This window comes from Rhipicephalus microplus, chromosome 4, assembly GCF_043290135.1.
Source record: "Rhipicephalus microplus isolate Deutch F79 chromosome 4, USDA_Rmic, whole genome shotgun sequence".
Taxonomy (NCBI): Eukaryota; Metazoa; Arthropoda; class Arachnida; order Ixodida; family Ixodidae; genus Rhipicephalus; species Rhipicephalus microplus.
Window position 1 is genome coordinate 86769434 of NC_134703.1, and position 16567 is coordinate 86786000.

A 16567-nucleotide genomic window follows, 5' to 3' on the forward strand; every position below is an offset into this window, starting at 1 on the left:
CTAACGGTGACTTTTTCACGCTCGCCTGTTTTTCATACAACAACACGGAATGTCGCTTTGCGTCTCCGGTGTGATTTCTCGAAAGGAAAGTTTCGGAAAACTGAATTTTCATTAAGTAGCATCAGATGTAGCGAAAGCCAATCCCGCTTCCACCGTGCTTTAGTGGGAGGGGGGTTTAGTTCCGGTGCGCTGTTGCTTCAGACTGAAGTGCTTCACTGGGTCTTCTTCAGGCTTTCCCCCATCGGCCTCTGAGGGATCGAGACAACCTAATTCGATTCAAAATCTCGACAGCAACGAGGGTTTAGACTAGTGGAGACCACTGAAGCACTGTTATTGTGCCCAGTCTTTGTTCTTGCTCATTCAAGCGAGCTTTTGTATGTCTTCCAAGACTTTTGTTGTATCGATATGCGCGGATTAAACTTGAGCTGGTGACACGCATCGTACACTACATTTACCGTTAACTAAATCTCTTTCCAGAGTAACTCGAGGGGAACTGAGGGCATAAAATATTACTATGTCGAACACTTACTGACACTGCACAGCTTTTTTCAGTGGCACGACTGCTGTTCAAATGAACCTTACTTTGTTATTAAGTGAAGCGTTTATAGGATGTCGCTTCTAGCGTCCCGCGTACGGTATTCTGATGGTGTCGGAGTGTGTTTTTTTTTTTGTTTACCTGAATATTGTACACCCTGGAGACCTCTGTTTAAGCCTTTGCATCTGCAGCAGCTTGACTTCGATATTCGATGCTTGGGCCACGCATGCCCCAGGCCGGGGGTATAGCCATAGCTAACTTGAATCGAAGTGTGAGACGAAGCGCGTTCTCATAAAGCAGAGGGCGCACAGAGTGCTGTGTGAACACAGTGATGTCATTCATTCCTTGAAAAACAATGAGTGTTTTGAGGAACAATATTTATTATTGGGTGACCACATGGGTATCTTTCTGGCAAGCTTGGATTGCCGCAGCAATTTTCGCCACTGGAAGAGCATATTTATTAAGTATTTTCACTCGTTAATTGTGCATACTTTTCTAAACCCCCCCCCCCCCCCTCCAAGGCGTTGGTCACGCCTTTTCTGTATTCCGAGAGTGACGTCTTCTGTACACAAGCCACCGAGCCCTCTCTTGATGCTCAAGGGAACCTGTAGGATGTAAAATCATAAACACTTTTTTTCGCAATGCCTAATTAACGTAGTGAACATTAAGCATTGTAACTATATAACGTTTCAAACTGTTCGTAAATGCTACCTATATGGCTTACGGAGCTTCACCACACCAAGTGAAAGACATATGAAGTCGATGGTCTACCCGACCAGTCCCTCCAAGACTTTGTGCACCAATTCTCTGTGGTGTTTGTTGTTAGTTTCCTTCATGAAGGCACACACAACACTAGTTGGAGTGACCGACAACGTGGCATGCAAGGTCTGCGGCACTAAAGAAGGCATCGATCATTTTAAGTGACGTTGCCCTCAATTTGCTTCTCAGAAACGAACACTTTTTGATGCATTGCTACCATTTAACGAACGGTCACTCTCTGTGCAGATGCTAATAGAATAACGTCTTTCATCTTTAGACGGCGCACAAGCCATGACCAAAGCCCTTTAGTGCTTTTTGAGGACTACGGAACAATGTGAGCCCCTTTGACATTGTATAGTGCCCTTGTCTCTTTCCCTCCTCTCTTCTTTCTCTTTTTCTTCCTTGTACTCCTCTTTCCCATTCTCCAAGTGTAGGGTAGCCAATCGGGCATGCGCCTGGCTAACCTCGTTCCCTTCTATCTTGTTTTGTTACTTCCTTCCTGCTTTCCTTACTTCCTTCCTTTCTTCTTTGCACAGTAATGAAATTACAGCAAGTTATTGTGCAACATGTTTCAAGACTTAAAAGAAAACTAACGCAACACTGAAGGTGAACTGGATCGCTGACTCATATGGCTGGCAGGGGCACACACGGCTTTCCTAAAGACGATATTAAAGCATTTAGAAATACTGGTTTATGATTACGAGCACTTTGCCCTTTACTATGGGAGAGCTTAAAGCCGTCCCGTGAGTGAAAACACGCGGAAAGATGATTATGGACGTTGTTTAAAGAAGTACTGGTGAACGATTTAGAGTACTTAACGCAGAAATCATCGTCTCTCTGTCAACCAAAATGTTTTAGCTACCAGGCCTTTTCCTTAACGCCTTTCCATCTTAACCTGGTGTCTGCGTTCATACTTTTGTACATTGACGATTTAAAAGCCAATATTACGCATATCTGAGGCGCAACGCCAACATTTTATTTTGTGGTGTGTTTCTTTATACTAGAAAATGCATAGATAAGTAATTCTAAATGCCGTAGTGTTTATTACACTGCACTCACAATCCTACACTCTGCATGAAAATGCGGGTGTTTCCGACACTTTTCAAAGACTAGAGTCACGGTATTTGCTACGCTTAGGTAGCAGAGTTGGGTGCATTTTCAACGCCGCTAGCAAATATGTACTACGGAGAAACCGATGCACAGGCCACGCCTGTAAAACAAGGCCGCACCGCCGAAAGTGGTCGCCGACTACCAGGAATCTCTGAAGTGACCATAGTGCGCTGATTTACTCGTTAGCTATAAACTGGTGATGTTATTATTGTGATAGCAATTATATAGAAAATTTCGGCTGGATTTCGCCACACGCGTCGATGTCATGCACCATATATGTATACGCATCTATATATATGAAAACGCAAGAAAGAAAAAAATCCAGAAAATGACTCTGGTGCGCGGAATCGAATGTGGGACCTCAGCGTCGTGAATGCGAAGTGTCAACCACTGAGCTAATTAGAGATACCTCCTTCAATGGTGAAACAGCAAGCTATTTATATCTACCACTTACGGGCATCTCGGAGGGAGCTGTTGTGTTTTCAGCATTATCAGCAAGACGGCGCAATGAGCGCGCGGCGGCTCTCATCTCTGACGCGTACTTTGGCCCATGGGGAGGAGGGTTGTGGACGATCTCTCGCGCGCCCTTATCTACCGGTGGGGAGGATCATACGTCTTGGCTGGTGTTAGGCTTGCACTCGAAAGATTCTGTTGTAGCTATGGGGCGCACAAAGGTTATCGCAGTCGTTGCACAGCCTCAGTTCTCGAAAAGGGTGCACTTTTCAGACACAGCGATATAACAACTGAGAAGCTTATTTGCGTTCATCTTTACCTGTGAGTGCGCATCATGCGTCATTTGTGCGTGAGAAACGCGGGGCACGTTTCGACCTGCTTGCCATTCTGCGCGTGACTTTCCAATTGATTGCTATCGCGTTCATTGCTTCACCGTTGCGGCAAAGCTGTGACTTTTTCCTTTAAATTCATGTCCTTAAGCATCGAACGCAAAGTACTCGCTCGGATTCAGCCCCATTTGAAAAAAAAACATACTGAAATAATCGATGCTGTGGGCTCAGCGAGGCGCTCCCTGAGTCTAGGGGGGCATATATTTTGTTTGCTAGTTGTTGCTTATACTCCATAGCAAGCGGGAGATGACGTGATAGCAGTGGCAGTACAGTACACTGTAGTGGCGGTGCATGTTATTCGTCACTGCGCTACGCCTTTGCGTTACCGGAGACACTAAAAAATGCCTCTGTACTCCCCTGGCACAGTCCCGAAAGCAGTTGTTTGTTCTTTCTTCGCCAGTCATTGCTACGCTGACCGTTGACCCGAGGGTCCTTGACACACTAACGATCGGCGGCAGGCGTAATCATGACTCCTGCAAAAACAGCGTGCAGCTTCGCAGCGTAAGTATGGTTGCTATGCAGGCAAGATGGCGGACCTACGCGCAACTATGATCTCTTAGGAAGCATACACGGGGACTCCAGCTAAGACTATAAAGTGCTGCCGCGTAACCGTGGCTCTGCGTTCTACAGGTGCTTCAGTTTTCCAAGATTGCTGCCAGATGGCACTCACGTATCACGCAGCTCCTCCAGGATCTCATTTTCTGATTTTCAAGTTCAGAAAATCTTATTAACGTTCTATTCTCTCTTTTTCTACGCAAGACTCCTCTTTTGATGACATTTGCAATGAAACACGCTGATACAGGGACAATTCTTAACACGAAAAAGTTTTATGCCGAGGATCTCCACGGCTGCGCTGACGTATTTCCGTCACGGCTATGACGTTGTAAAATATATAAAACAGATTGCGAAAAAGAAAACGAAAAGTTAAGGTTCCCTCATTCGACGTCGAACCAGCAACCTTGTGATTCACAGCGCGTGGCGCTAACCACTATGCCAAGAAGCGTACGTTGCTGACATGCTAAACGCAAGCCAGTTATATACACCATACACCAATTGGAGGTCGTCTGAGCTCCGAAACTTCAGCGCTTTTTTGTTGTCACTAGCGAAATGGCGGGACGGGCTCGCGTTGGGTGCGCTCTAAAGGTCGTCGCCTCTACGGAGCGTGGTCTCTCCAGTCTCCTGCGCACGCATTTAGTAATTCAGCAGAGAACGAAGGTCACTTCGCTCGCTGCCGGGGCCGTGTTCACGAAAGGAGCGTGCTGCTGACAGTTCGCGCTTGTGCTGTGTGTACATGTGCGCTCGTTTTGTGCGTCTTTCTTTCTGTATAAACAGCGTGCTTTAAGTGTTGACCTGAGACAGTTGCTTGTCCGCGCTTTTACAGTGTATGCTCATTTCGTGCGTGCTTTTTGCTTGAGGTGTGTGCTGCAAGTTTCGACCTGCTTGCCACTCTTCACGTGATTTTTCACTTTGTTGCTGTTTCTGAAACATTGCACACTGAACACTCAACTATCTCTGGGAACACATGTTTCACTTATGTGTTAGTATATCGATTCCTAGATAAGATCAGCCACGTTTTTTTTTTCTATCCCACCTCTCTCTACACTCACCGCAGCCCTCCAAGGACATAAGTGTGAATAAGGACATGTCAACAACAACACACACGTTGGCCTTTATTTTCCCTGGTGTATTACTTGGATTTTTTGTTTCCTTGTTTCGTTGCGCATGCCCAAAGTGAATCTTAAAGTTCATGTAGCAAGGAACGCGTGGTTCATAAACGCTCCACCAGGTGCCGCAACAATCCCAGCTGCTCACAAGAAGATCATCTGCTGTTTGGGTGAACTCATTCAATTTTTGCATTAACTATTATGACACTTGATTGCCCCTTCAGTAAACTTATGATTAGAAATCAGATTTGCACAATACAACTGTCACCTTTAGAATAACCATCAATTTCATCCCCGTCCTAATTCTCACAGGACTTTTTTTATGAATATAAAAAATACTGCAATGGTGTACTGGACCGGAAGTGCGTAAAAAAGAAACAAAGTTGTCATTCGGGACAGCGTCGTCATTGAGGGCGTTTTCGAAGTGAATCGTAGATGCGCAGTATGCTGCGTCTGTTTCGGCTGCGTCAGTTAAATAAGCCAAATTTCATTGCTCGGTGGTGATTATCAGTGGCCACCTTTCCGAAATTTCAAAGTGGATATGGGCTATTCGTTGCGAGCACTTGAATTCACCCCTTCGACTCAATCGGCTATTCCCACTGGTTAAAGAGGTCGTTGTTTTAGTTTCTATTTTTACTGCAGTCATTAATGTTCACACACATCTCAAAATGCCTTCTGCCAAGGTAAAAGGTACGCTGCAGGTAACACGCAGATGCCCCCTTTCAGTTATTGTTAAATAATATTGGACACATTTCTTGAAACACACTATATATTGTAGACAGCTGCCCACGTAGCCGCGTTATCAAAAGACAATATTACATACCTTAGTCTTGCTAGTGCGAGTAAACTCAACACTGCGCACTGAATGAAACAGGCAAAGCTTGATCGTTAGAATCACAAAGCGGTTTCCAATGCAGTTCCGTGGACCGGCGCCGAAAGGAAGATACGTGTACGGTCGAATAGATCCCACATTTTCTTCACTGAACCTGTTAAAGAGAGAGAGATACTAGCAACACTCTCCACAGATTGCATAGCGAAGTAAAAATATCCGTACCTTTTGATCGTGCAAGATTATTTTTGCTGCGGTGCAGCGCTCATATTTAGAAAACAGAGCGGCCAGTAGCCCATATTTGTAGTGTCCCATATGCGCACCAGTCTGATTCATTACCAACTCATGCCGTTCCCCCGATCAGGAACATTTTATTCCAATATCAGATTTTGACAAATAGAGATGTTGAGGCTCGTGATCTTAAAGGCACAGCATGCCCTGGTGAGGCCCATGGTTCCTTGAACTTTGCATCATCAGAAAGCAACATGGACACGGAGAAGCAAGCAACATACTATCTTCATGTTACCCCTCAGTTACAAAGAATATAAAGAAATGAGTCAAATGATACTTTATAAAGGCACATGATTTGACATAACGTTATGCAATTTTATGCACATGGTCTTCTTTCTAAAAATCGCACAAATAAATATTTAGAGATGTTCAGGTTATTAGAAATTTTTCATGAGATCAATGGAGCTTCTTTGTCTAGTTCTTTGCTGGAATTGACATGTATATTCGTGTCGTTATAAATAGATCAAGGACGAAAAAGGCACGTGCTTTCACTTGCCTACAACTGCGTGCATTTTTGTTTCGGCGCAAGCAGGCATGAGTGCGTGTGGCCACATAGTCTTGTTTCAGGTACCAAGCGACATTGTCTCAGCGATGAAAAAAAAACACTCTTTCAGTAGCAAACCCATACTTCGTCATATTTCTTCGTGCAAGGAAAGCTTCGTGCAGGGAAATCGTGCAAGGAAAGCTTTTCAGTGACCATGCAAAAGCTGCATAGACCAGTGTGAAACTTTGTTCTCCGTATACTTGCCGCTCAGGCTTGAAACTTTGAGGATCGGGAAAGAACTCCGGGTCATGATGCAAAGCATATACAGGGATATATACGGTGCACCCTTTGGGAAGCTTGATTCCAGTGTCACCAAGGACGTAGTCTTTGTAGCCGCACCGTTCAAGCCTTTAAAAAAGATATACAAAGAGTGCCTTACTTTCTTTAGATGATTGCTGACTACCGCTGCCGTCGATCCTTCACACAACAGGAGTATGAATAATGGCGCCCAGATATAACATTAAGTGCAGAAGAGCAGGTAGTTTTCTTCGTATATGCGTCCAAACGTGGCAGCTATCATGCCGAATTGGCAGCCAGATTCATAGCAAATAAAGCCACCGTTTACCATTTTCAGTTTCACATAAAAAATCGCATGAAACATTGATGCGCCAGGACTATCCCGTGGTTATTGTGTCTGTGCCTTTTTTCTCTTGTCCATTTTTCTTCACTACGGTGTTCGTATGAAGTTTTTAAGTCCGACGTAGTCTGACTTCAAAATTTATCCGTGACGCATTTCTGACTACTCGTCTGCGAAGCGTTAATTATTTGTGTCAGAAAGTATTAACGTCACAATATAGTTATACACTGTAGCAGAAATTGTTCAAATAAGTGAGTCGCTGAATCATACAAGTTGGTTATAATATATGTTAAACTCCTGCACACTTGTCTACGCTCATTTCTAAGCAACACAGCAGACGAACGACACGTAATACTTAATACGAGCTTGGACAGACTGTTGTCAGTCAGCGCTTGTATTGGTAGGTCCTCCTTTGTGTCTTTCACCTCTTGTGCTGTTTGAAAATAACCCAAACCAACTAGCACACCTCTTTTTTTTTTTTGGCTGTCTTTTTTTTGTTGTTATTTCACACACTCACCTTGATGCGATGGGAAGTATGCGTAGTGTTTCCGAAACTACACAATGAAGATACTTCAACTTCGATATGACGTCTAAACTTGGTTCCGAGCCCTGCACAGAATGAGCACCGAAGTACATGCGGCAAACTTCAGAAGTAAGGACCTCTCAAGCGGCTACAAAAGCACCCTGTGAACATTGCTATAAAGACTGTTATTGATTGATAATAGAGATCAAACTTTGCGTACTTATTATCGCCTATCACCTGCACCAATGGTAGCTGTCCGCACTTTAGCCTAATGTTTGCCAAGCAAGAACTTCTATCGAACAAGTGTTTGCACTACATTCATCTTACTTTATGGACTGTAAATTTTTAAAGTTTTTATTGAAACACTGATTGGCCTACAAAAACACACCACCTCCATTTCATGTCACGTTGAATGTTTGAAGTTTCTTTACACCTTAATTAGCTCCCCACGATTTCTCCTAATTAAAAATACATCGCACCCTCTAGACCAAAAGCCATCCGAAATTACCGTGAGTATAACATGTCCACTAGTTTCTATCGTACGTTGGCATTTCGATAGTTTTTTGTTCATTCTATAGAGTTGTGGAATGCTCTGTCTGATTATTTTCAATCTTCGTCACTTGGTGTCTTCTTATTGTATCTTACTAATCAATGATGTTCCGCGCATTTTGCTCTTTCATGTAATTGCCCACTCCTACGATAGACCGTCGGAGATTACAGTTGGCTCAATCAATAAAAATCAATAAGTTTATGTACAGCGAGGGTTAGGTAGCCACCACTTCCTTACCTAATGTTGGACAACCAATACAAGTAATGATGCTAATCACTGGTGTTCCGCATTTGTTAATCTAAAGCCCTCGGTATCGATGTTGAAGCCTACTTGTGTAGCCTACTCGTGTACCTTGGCACGAAACGAGTGGTGATCGAAAAACGCCTCCGACATTGTATTCGGAAACGGCTGTTAGGGAATTAAAAAAGTTGGCCCCGTATCTGCATGTAATCTGCAAATATCGTCGAAAGACGATAGTTTTGCGTGTTGAGAGAGTGAAAAAAACATTTATTTGATGTTCCGCGCAAGAAAATTGGTGAATGGTATTCCGGAGGCGCTGCGTTAGAGAGCCTCGAGCGGGCAGCGGAGGCGAACGAGCGCATCAAGTCACGTCACACGTGAGACATGAGCGCCATCTGGCAATTTTTTTGTTTTTGTTTTTGTTTTAAACAAAGCGCGTGGCCATGCATGCCCGTCTCAGAGGTGATGAGGTGTAGAACGCGAGGCGACGGGTAGGTGCCACCATCATCTCGTCTTAGCGAAGCGTTGGAAACACTCCCCTCTCCTTGCAAGCGTTGCATGGTAAGCGCAGCATGATAAGCGCTACGGTCCTCAAACTTACTTATGTATGCGTTTTCTAGTAAGAGATGCATATGCAGAATATATGCGTGTTGTTATGGTGCCCCAGACATGCGCAATATTTGCTTTTTAATTGACAATTGAACAAGCATGAACGCTCAACCTTGAGCAACACTGGTGGGCGCTGCGGATGGGGTCGGCTGTTTCGAGTACCCGATGCCGCCAAGAGTAGACAAACAGACAAAGGTAGAGACTTACAGACAGACAGACAGACAGACAGACAGACAGACAGACAGACAGACTAAAATTTTTGCGACGAAGGTCGCCAGGAAAGACTATCGTCTTTAAAAAACGCACGTGTGTAGTCGGCGCCTCCTCTCGGCTTCACACTTCAGAGTAAGACGTAGTGTTCGCTCACACCCACTTTGGTGTATTGAAAAACGCGTGCTGCACATTCACGTCAATGTGGTGGGGCGTTGGCTGTTGTCGGTGGCGCCAGTCGAAGTCGAGGAGGTTAGTTAGAGTGCCTTAATGAGGCCGCATGCGTCGAGACACCCTGCTAGTGATGTAATGGTCATGCCTTTGCGGTATGCGGGAGTAGCCGTGCATTCATGTCACTGGAGAAGAAATGATTGTAGCTGCTCCTGCTTCTATACGAGCATGAGACAGAAGACAAGGGAATCCCAAACTGCTGCAGCGAGAAGCGGAAGAGAGACTGCCGTGGCGAACGGGAGACGTAATTGCATGCACAGCATTAAAAGGAACTCGCAAGAGCCGTTCAGAGGGTTCCGTTTAAAGCCAAACATACACACTTTTCATTGCAGCTTATTTCACCTTATATATGTGCAAAGATTTTTTTTCTTTATTTCGTTTAACAAGTTTAACTCCTGTTGCACTTTTTGGCATCTTTTCCCCGTGGTGTTCGTTGTATACGTCGACAGCCCGGGTTATTGCGTTTGTACGTCAATGGAATATTCACGTTAAGATCTGAAATTACCACGTCTGGTAATCCTTTGTTCTGTTTGTATCACGCAGTGTGTATTCTCATAAATCTAATGTAATTATTCCGCTCCTCCGCACTCACAGTTGCAGTTGGGGGCAACCCTGAGTGCAAAGCCAAACATGCTTGTTGATAAATGCGGAGCGGGCGCACGCTTTTCGCGCTGGTTCCTATTTATGCTGATGCTGCAAGCCAGTTTTATAAATAGGAATAACTGCAATAAAATGAAGCGAAGCTGTTCATTCTCCACCACATTTCACTACAAGAAGTCTACATAGAATACACTATGCAGGATCATGGTAGTAATAATGTAGCGAGAGAGGAAGACGGGATGGCGGCCAACGTGGTCGTGTCGTTCTCTCGCTACTTTATTCCACGCCTGAAGCGGAGCCGCGTGGCTTTCCACGTCCGACACACCAAGTCCGCTAGCTTGTTCTAATCCTCACGCAGCTCGAGCTATCGCATCAGCTGCACGAGAGGCGCAGCGCGGTGGCTAGAAAAAATGACGATGATGATGAATGGCGGTGATGATGACGCTACAGATTACTCCCCCCCCCCCCCCGCAGAAATGAAGCCGGAATGAAAATAATGAGAGCGTATATACAAGCGAGTTAGGTTCCCAAACTAAACGGGGTCCGTGAGCAGTCCAAGTTGTCAACTGGAAGGGCCAATAGGCAACCAGTGGGTCTCTGGCGGGCGACACTGGGAATGGCGCAGCGGACGAGGGTGGCTACGCAGGCACGCTGTTGGAAGGAGCGGGCGAGGATCGTGATGAAGGGACACTTTTGTCGATAGCGAGTACCAACGACAAGGTGAAAAATGGTCAAGGGCCGAGAACACACACGGGCCGTTTCGGTGCGGTCGATTGTCGCGCGCACTCGGACACTGATGCTTAAAACATGGACTGTAGCATGAGCGTAGTACGGCCAGTCCAGAGGGTCTAGTGTTACTTCCTTGTTGGAGCTGGTGGAACGTCGACAGGGAGTGCGGTCAACCCTGGTAGTGTGTTTACCGTGCTGGTACCGTCGCTTCCGGTGGTACATTACCGGCTGCGGCGGCCGCCTGGTCGGCCGAGTAGGGTGCAGATAAGTTGGAAACGGTGCGCTTTGGACCGATGAAGTGCGACATGGTTTACAGTGATAACGAGCCGGCTCAGAGGGCACTGATAGATTGCTTTTTCCGACCTTTGACGACGTCTAACGCGTAGTCGTACACCGATGAGTCGTCGCGTTGTTCGAGCTAGAACCGACGTTTGGTGATGCGAGATCGAGCGGCGGGTATGTGGCGTCACAGTTGTCATGGGCCGTCGACGGCGTTGAAATGCTCAAGCACGCGTACGTAGTGGTAGGCGGATGGTTTGACTTCGCATCTGTTGGGGCATGCACGGTGTGTTCCACCTGTGGTGAGCCAGGCGTGCGGCCCTCGGGATTTCCTGACATCGTCACAGCATCATGCACGTTCAGCCGTGCATGCTCAGGGGCTTGAACTTCTCTAGGATACATCGAGGATGATGTTAGTAGGTGCTGGCCGTCCACGAGGTTTTGAGCAGCAGGCACCGGTGTGCAGGGGAAACTGACGGCGTGCAGTGTCACAGCGGGCTCTGGGTCCATTATGTGAGTGGTGTCGCGGGCCTCCACAGGTGCCGGGACAGGCGGGGAGTCTGCAGGAAGGTCAGCTGGCCCAGCTGAGTTCGTCGAATTGCCCGGGACAGACAGTTCAGCCGATTAAGTCTCTGCAGCGAATGCGACGGTGCACGGGTCAGCGGCCGGTGTCGAATCTATGTGCCCAGTTGCCGGCAGGGGAATGGTCTGGACTGGCTGTGGGGCGAGAGGCGTCCTGGAAGGTGATGAGCCAGGTGCAGTTGTGTCATTTTTGGGAGGAGGAGCATGTTTAAGGCCGTAAAACTTGAGCACGGCATCTCGCAAGTGATCGTACGGGCGAGGGCTCCAGGAGAAGTATGCGAGGTGGTGTTTGAGGCCATGTGGAAGATGGTATTCCAATATCTCGTACATGAGCTCTTGGATCCAGACGCCGTTGTGATACAAGGCCGCCGCAAACTCCTCGAACCACGACTCTAGGCGAGAGGTCCGGAACGGGGGCAGTGGCGGGTTGAATTGAGGCTGCCAGGCTTGTGCTGACTGGAACATGGCCGCGTAGCTCGGTGGAAGTAGTGCAGCGCCGGTCGCTTGTTCGTGTGTCCGTGGTCACCAATGTAGTGAGAGAGGAAGACGGGACGGCGGCCAACGTGGTCGTGTCGTTCTCTCGCCACTTTATTCGACGCCTGAAGCGGAGCCGCGTGGCTTTCCACGTCCGACACACCAAGTCCGCTAGCTTGTTCTAATCCTCGCGCAGCTCGAGCTATCGCATCAGCTGCACGAGAGGCGCAGCGCGGTGGCTAGAAAAAATGACGATGATGATGAATGGCGGTGATGATGACGCTACGATAAGTTATTCACCTATTTGGAACATTCTTATGGCTTGAATACTTATCAAGTGGAGCACAAATAAATCTTTGCTCATATTTTCAGTAAATTAAGTTCGCCTTTACTGAACACCAAATTTAATCTGGACGAGATAAGATGAAGGCCCTTTTCGTGGACGTTATACCACACGAGCCGCTCAAACAGAGCGTCTTTGTGCTTTAAGTCTATAGCCCGCCATCGGACCAAAGAAATACGACTCACTGTCTGCATAGGAAGGCGACGTCAATAGGCAAGCATTCTCCGCTGATAATTACCGGGGACTTTAATGCTTCCCATAACTATTGGAGATATGCAGAAAATACTGCAAAATGATAGAATCTGGCAAATATCCTGGACGATTTCGCGTTTATGGTAATCTCTATTCCAGGGTTCCCGGCTATAGGTTGGGCGCGTTGGTTTCTCGATAAACAACGCCTGACTTAGCATGTCTATGGAACACAGGTAATGTCACGTGGGCCGATAAGCAAGATAATCTGGGCAGTAACCACTTCATAGTGGCGGTAATTTTAAAGGTCGATGCTAGACCAGCAAGGGTATTTAGAGTCACAGAATTAGATAAGTTCAGTAGAATCAGAAAGGATCGTACGAGCACACATTCCACGTTCAGTGAGGCGATCATCTCACTTAAGGAGATTGTAGAGAGGGCTACTACGGTAATACAAACAGAAGCAGAAATACCAAGATTTAACCAGCACCTAGCTCAAAGTTTGAAGCCATATCCTCGATTATGAAGAGATGAAAAAACACAACGGCTGAACTGCAAGTTGAGAAAAACGGTTGTGGAGCCTAATTGGCTAATAGAAAGTTACTGCGTGGAGTTCAATAGGCTGCAATGGGACGAGGCAGTGAACGGGTCCATGCGCACATTAGTGAAGTGTAACCTCTTAAAGCATCTCCTTGGTGACGCACAGACTAAAGGGAATCAAAGGCAAGCACAAGCAGAAGGGAGATACTGAGTAATCATTTTTTAGTGCAGTACCTCCCCATATCACGGAAGACGAGAATTGATTTCCGATCCTTAACAGGATCGGAGATCAGGGCGGTGCAACACAATATCATATCCGGTGCTGGATTATGTTTCAAATAGGTTATTACGAACCTTGGACGATAACGCAGTGTAACTGCTGAGTATATAAGGAGGTCAACAGGGCAGAAGAGGTAGAAGAGGTGCCCATCGCATGGAAAGTGCTCCTGATACTGATTCCGAAACCTCAAAACCCCTTTAGTTTGGATAACATGAGACCTATATCGCTTACCTCTGTATAGGGAAGGTAGCTGAACAGGCTATATTGAACTAAGTTTCCGGGTAATCGAGATTAGGAGCCTCTTCTCTCATACTATGGTGGGTTTTCGGCCTTGCCTATCGACGCAGGAGGTTATGCTAATGCTAAAGAATCAAATCTTTGTTAGCCGCAATTAAAACGTAGAAAGTATTTTAGCCCTCGCCATCACTAAGGCGTTACACATAGTGTTCCACGCGCGTATACTGCAGGTCATGGCGGACATGAGCCCTATAGAGTCAAAGTTTAGGCCTTTATCAGGTCATTTATCATAATAGAACCGCCTCTATTAAGGTAGAGCATGTTAGGTCGAACGAGTACAAATTGAAACCTGGAGAGACCCCCAATGAATCACTCATATCACCACTACCTTTACTATAGCAATGAAGGGCCTCTGAGAGAGGCTAAACAGTATCCGAGGCATAGCTCACGCTCTTTATGCGGATGATATTACGATTTGCTGTCCAAGGGAGTTCCATAGCGAAAATGAAGCAAGCTCTTCAAGCGGCCTTGGATGAGATAGAGGCATACCTCATGGACACGTGTCTTAAGCTTTCTCCGAGTAAATCGTAGTTGTAGTTTACAGACCCGCAAGACAAGGGGTTCGAGCACTAACACCCACTGACCACCTCTCCGTGGCGTTATATGCACGTGGACAGAAAATTTCTAGAGTGGACTCAGTCAAGATTTTAGGCCTGCTGATAGACGCAAGAGGTTTTAATGTTAGAACCATTACCGACGTCACCGCAAAAACAGAGAATATGCGGTGGTTAATAGCTAGGGTGTCCAACCGGAAGGAGGGATTAGGCGATGGCAAGATTTTGAGGATGCAGCGCGTGTTTCTCATGAGTCATATTAACAGTGTGGCGTCCGTGCTTTGTAGTCAAAAACAGAAAAAAAGGAAGTTGTATGCGCTTATGCGCAAGAGCATGAAGAAAACGCTAGGCTAGCCGATTTGCATGAGCTCCTGCAGGTTAGAACAGCCCGGTATGCGTAATACCATAGGCGAGATCATAGAGACACAGGTCATTGCCCAGGTAGTTAAGCTATCATCTTCCAACGCTGGCAGGAGAATCCTTGATGAGCTTGGCTTTGCTCCTATGGTTATGGACGAACGGCGGACAACGCTGAGTCGGGAAACGAGGGCGACCTACGTGGTGGGGACCTTCCCGTGACAGCTACATCCCCAGTATAAGGAGGGTAGGCGTGAAGCCCTTCCATGAGCTATCTTGAAAAGAGTAAGAAATCACATGTCTTTGTTGATGCAGCGCAGTATGGAAACTGGCGAATGTTCGCGCTGTCAACAATAAACGTGCGGAGAGCGCTTCGTTCCTCCGCCTCAGTGAGGGCGGCTACACCAGGCATATATATTAGCAAGCGGCAGTTGCGTGGACTTTGTCAGACCCAGAATGTCCCTACATTTTCATCGACTAGAGACCCCTACCCTCCTTTTTTCCCCCATACATAAGGCTGTTCACGATCACATAAGGCAATCGGAGCTATTGAATCGGACAACCTCGCTCGATAGGCGGCCTCCATTCTAGAGAAGAGGGCTTGCCCCGGCTCTCAATTCATCACTTGGTTCCCTGCAAACATGGCGAACAACGTTCTCGAGGGCTTCCCGAAGGTCAATGAGCTGGCCCGTGATTGTACGTGAGAACTCATGTGAAGTGATGGTCTCGATGCTCTAGAGGGGCAGGAATATACTCAGCAGAATGATTCACTTCAATTAGATCACTAAAAATTGCAAGCTTGGCAGGCGAGTCTATCCTTCCTCGCCCGAAGCTTAGCAGCAATCAGTCAGTTATTCTGAGAATGGCAGCGTTTGCTGATGATTTTACACTCCCCCTCCCCGCTTTAACATACACTACCCCCCAGCCTGTAGGAGACTAAATTGCGTGACTGCGGCCCACTGGCTCAGGTGAGTTTGAGACACCTGGTCTAAAGAGATTATGAAGCACTTTCTGTCAAAGAAAAAAGCTTCGACCAAGTTACTCGGGCTTGATTGGGTTCTAGGTTTCCCAAAATTTGATAGAGTGTTACATAGACCATGAACGCCAGAGTGCAAAAACTCCAATATCTTAACTCGTTTCTTTCAAGAGCTCCAGAAAACGTTTTGGTGTGACCGCGAACAGCAATCTGAGTCTCTTAGTTGTCGATAGAGATTAAACGTGGGCAACTTTTTGTCGCAATTAACAAGACAGAGGGTGTTTCTAATTTGAAATGCTCAAACACATGTACATTCAAATTCTACGAACACCAGTGAGAAATATACTTGCATTCGCCGCGATACACTCTTCCACTTCTTTTTGGAGTTTTTCTTGGATGATCGGATTAAGTGCGAGATGGTACGCGGCAAACGTTATCGTGGTGGACACAGCTTCTTGACCAGACAGGAAGAAGATTACGCACTGTGCCGTCGCCTCCAATTCACTAAGACCTTTGTGTAAAGAAACAAGAGGGCATGTTCAAGGAACCAACACGGTGTGATAAAAGCGAGAAAAAAAATTAGTTCTCCCTTCGAAATGTGACCTTGCTTTTTTAATACGTTATTCCTCGCATTATGCTTGAATAATGAAAGCACTACGAGAGGGTAGGGGAGGGCTTTTTAATGAAACTATTTGGTTTGAATAAATCCCACGTTACTCTTTCAAGCCACGGCGCATATTTGTAAGTTTTCTTGTTTTTCAGCTTTTATCGATGATGCTCCTCTCTCTCTCTTCGCTACCTTTTCTTTGTGTTTCCAACATTGCGCCAAGAATAACACCTTAAGAAATATTAG

General features: G+C 46.3%; 1 protein-coding gene across 1 annotated transcript in view; it reads right to left on the minus strand.

Annotated features, from left to right (window-relative positions):
* Positions 1-895: 895 nt before the first annotated feature.
* The window catches only part of LOC119172771 (uncharacterized), an 87713-nt gene continuing 72041 nt past the window's right edge, over positions 896-16567 (minus strand). Inside the window, exons 24-28 of the mRNA XM_075893110.1 lie at positions 16065-16225; positions 7669-7760; positions 6779-6922; positions 5734-5896; positions 896-1140 (exon numbers count right to left, since the gene is read on the minus strand). Coding sequence (XP_075749225.1) covers positions 1006-1140; positions 5734-5896; positions 6779-6922; positions 7669-7760; positions 16065-16225 — 695 coding nt within the window. The 3' untranslated portion in view covers positions 896-1005. The remainder of the gene's footprint in view (positions 1141-5733; positions 5897-6778; positions 6923-7668; positions 7761-16064; positions 16226-16567) is intronic.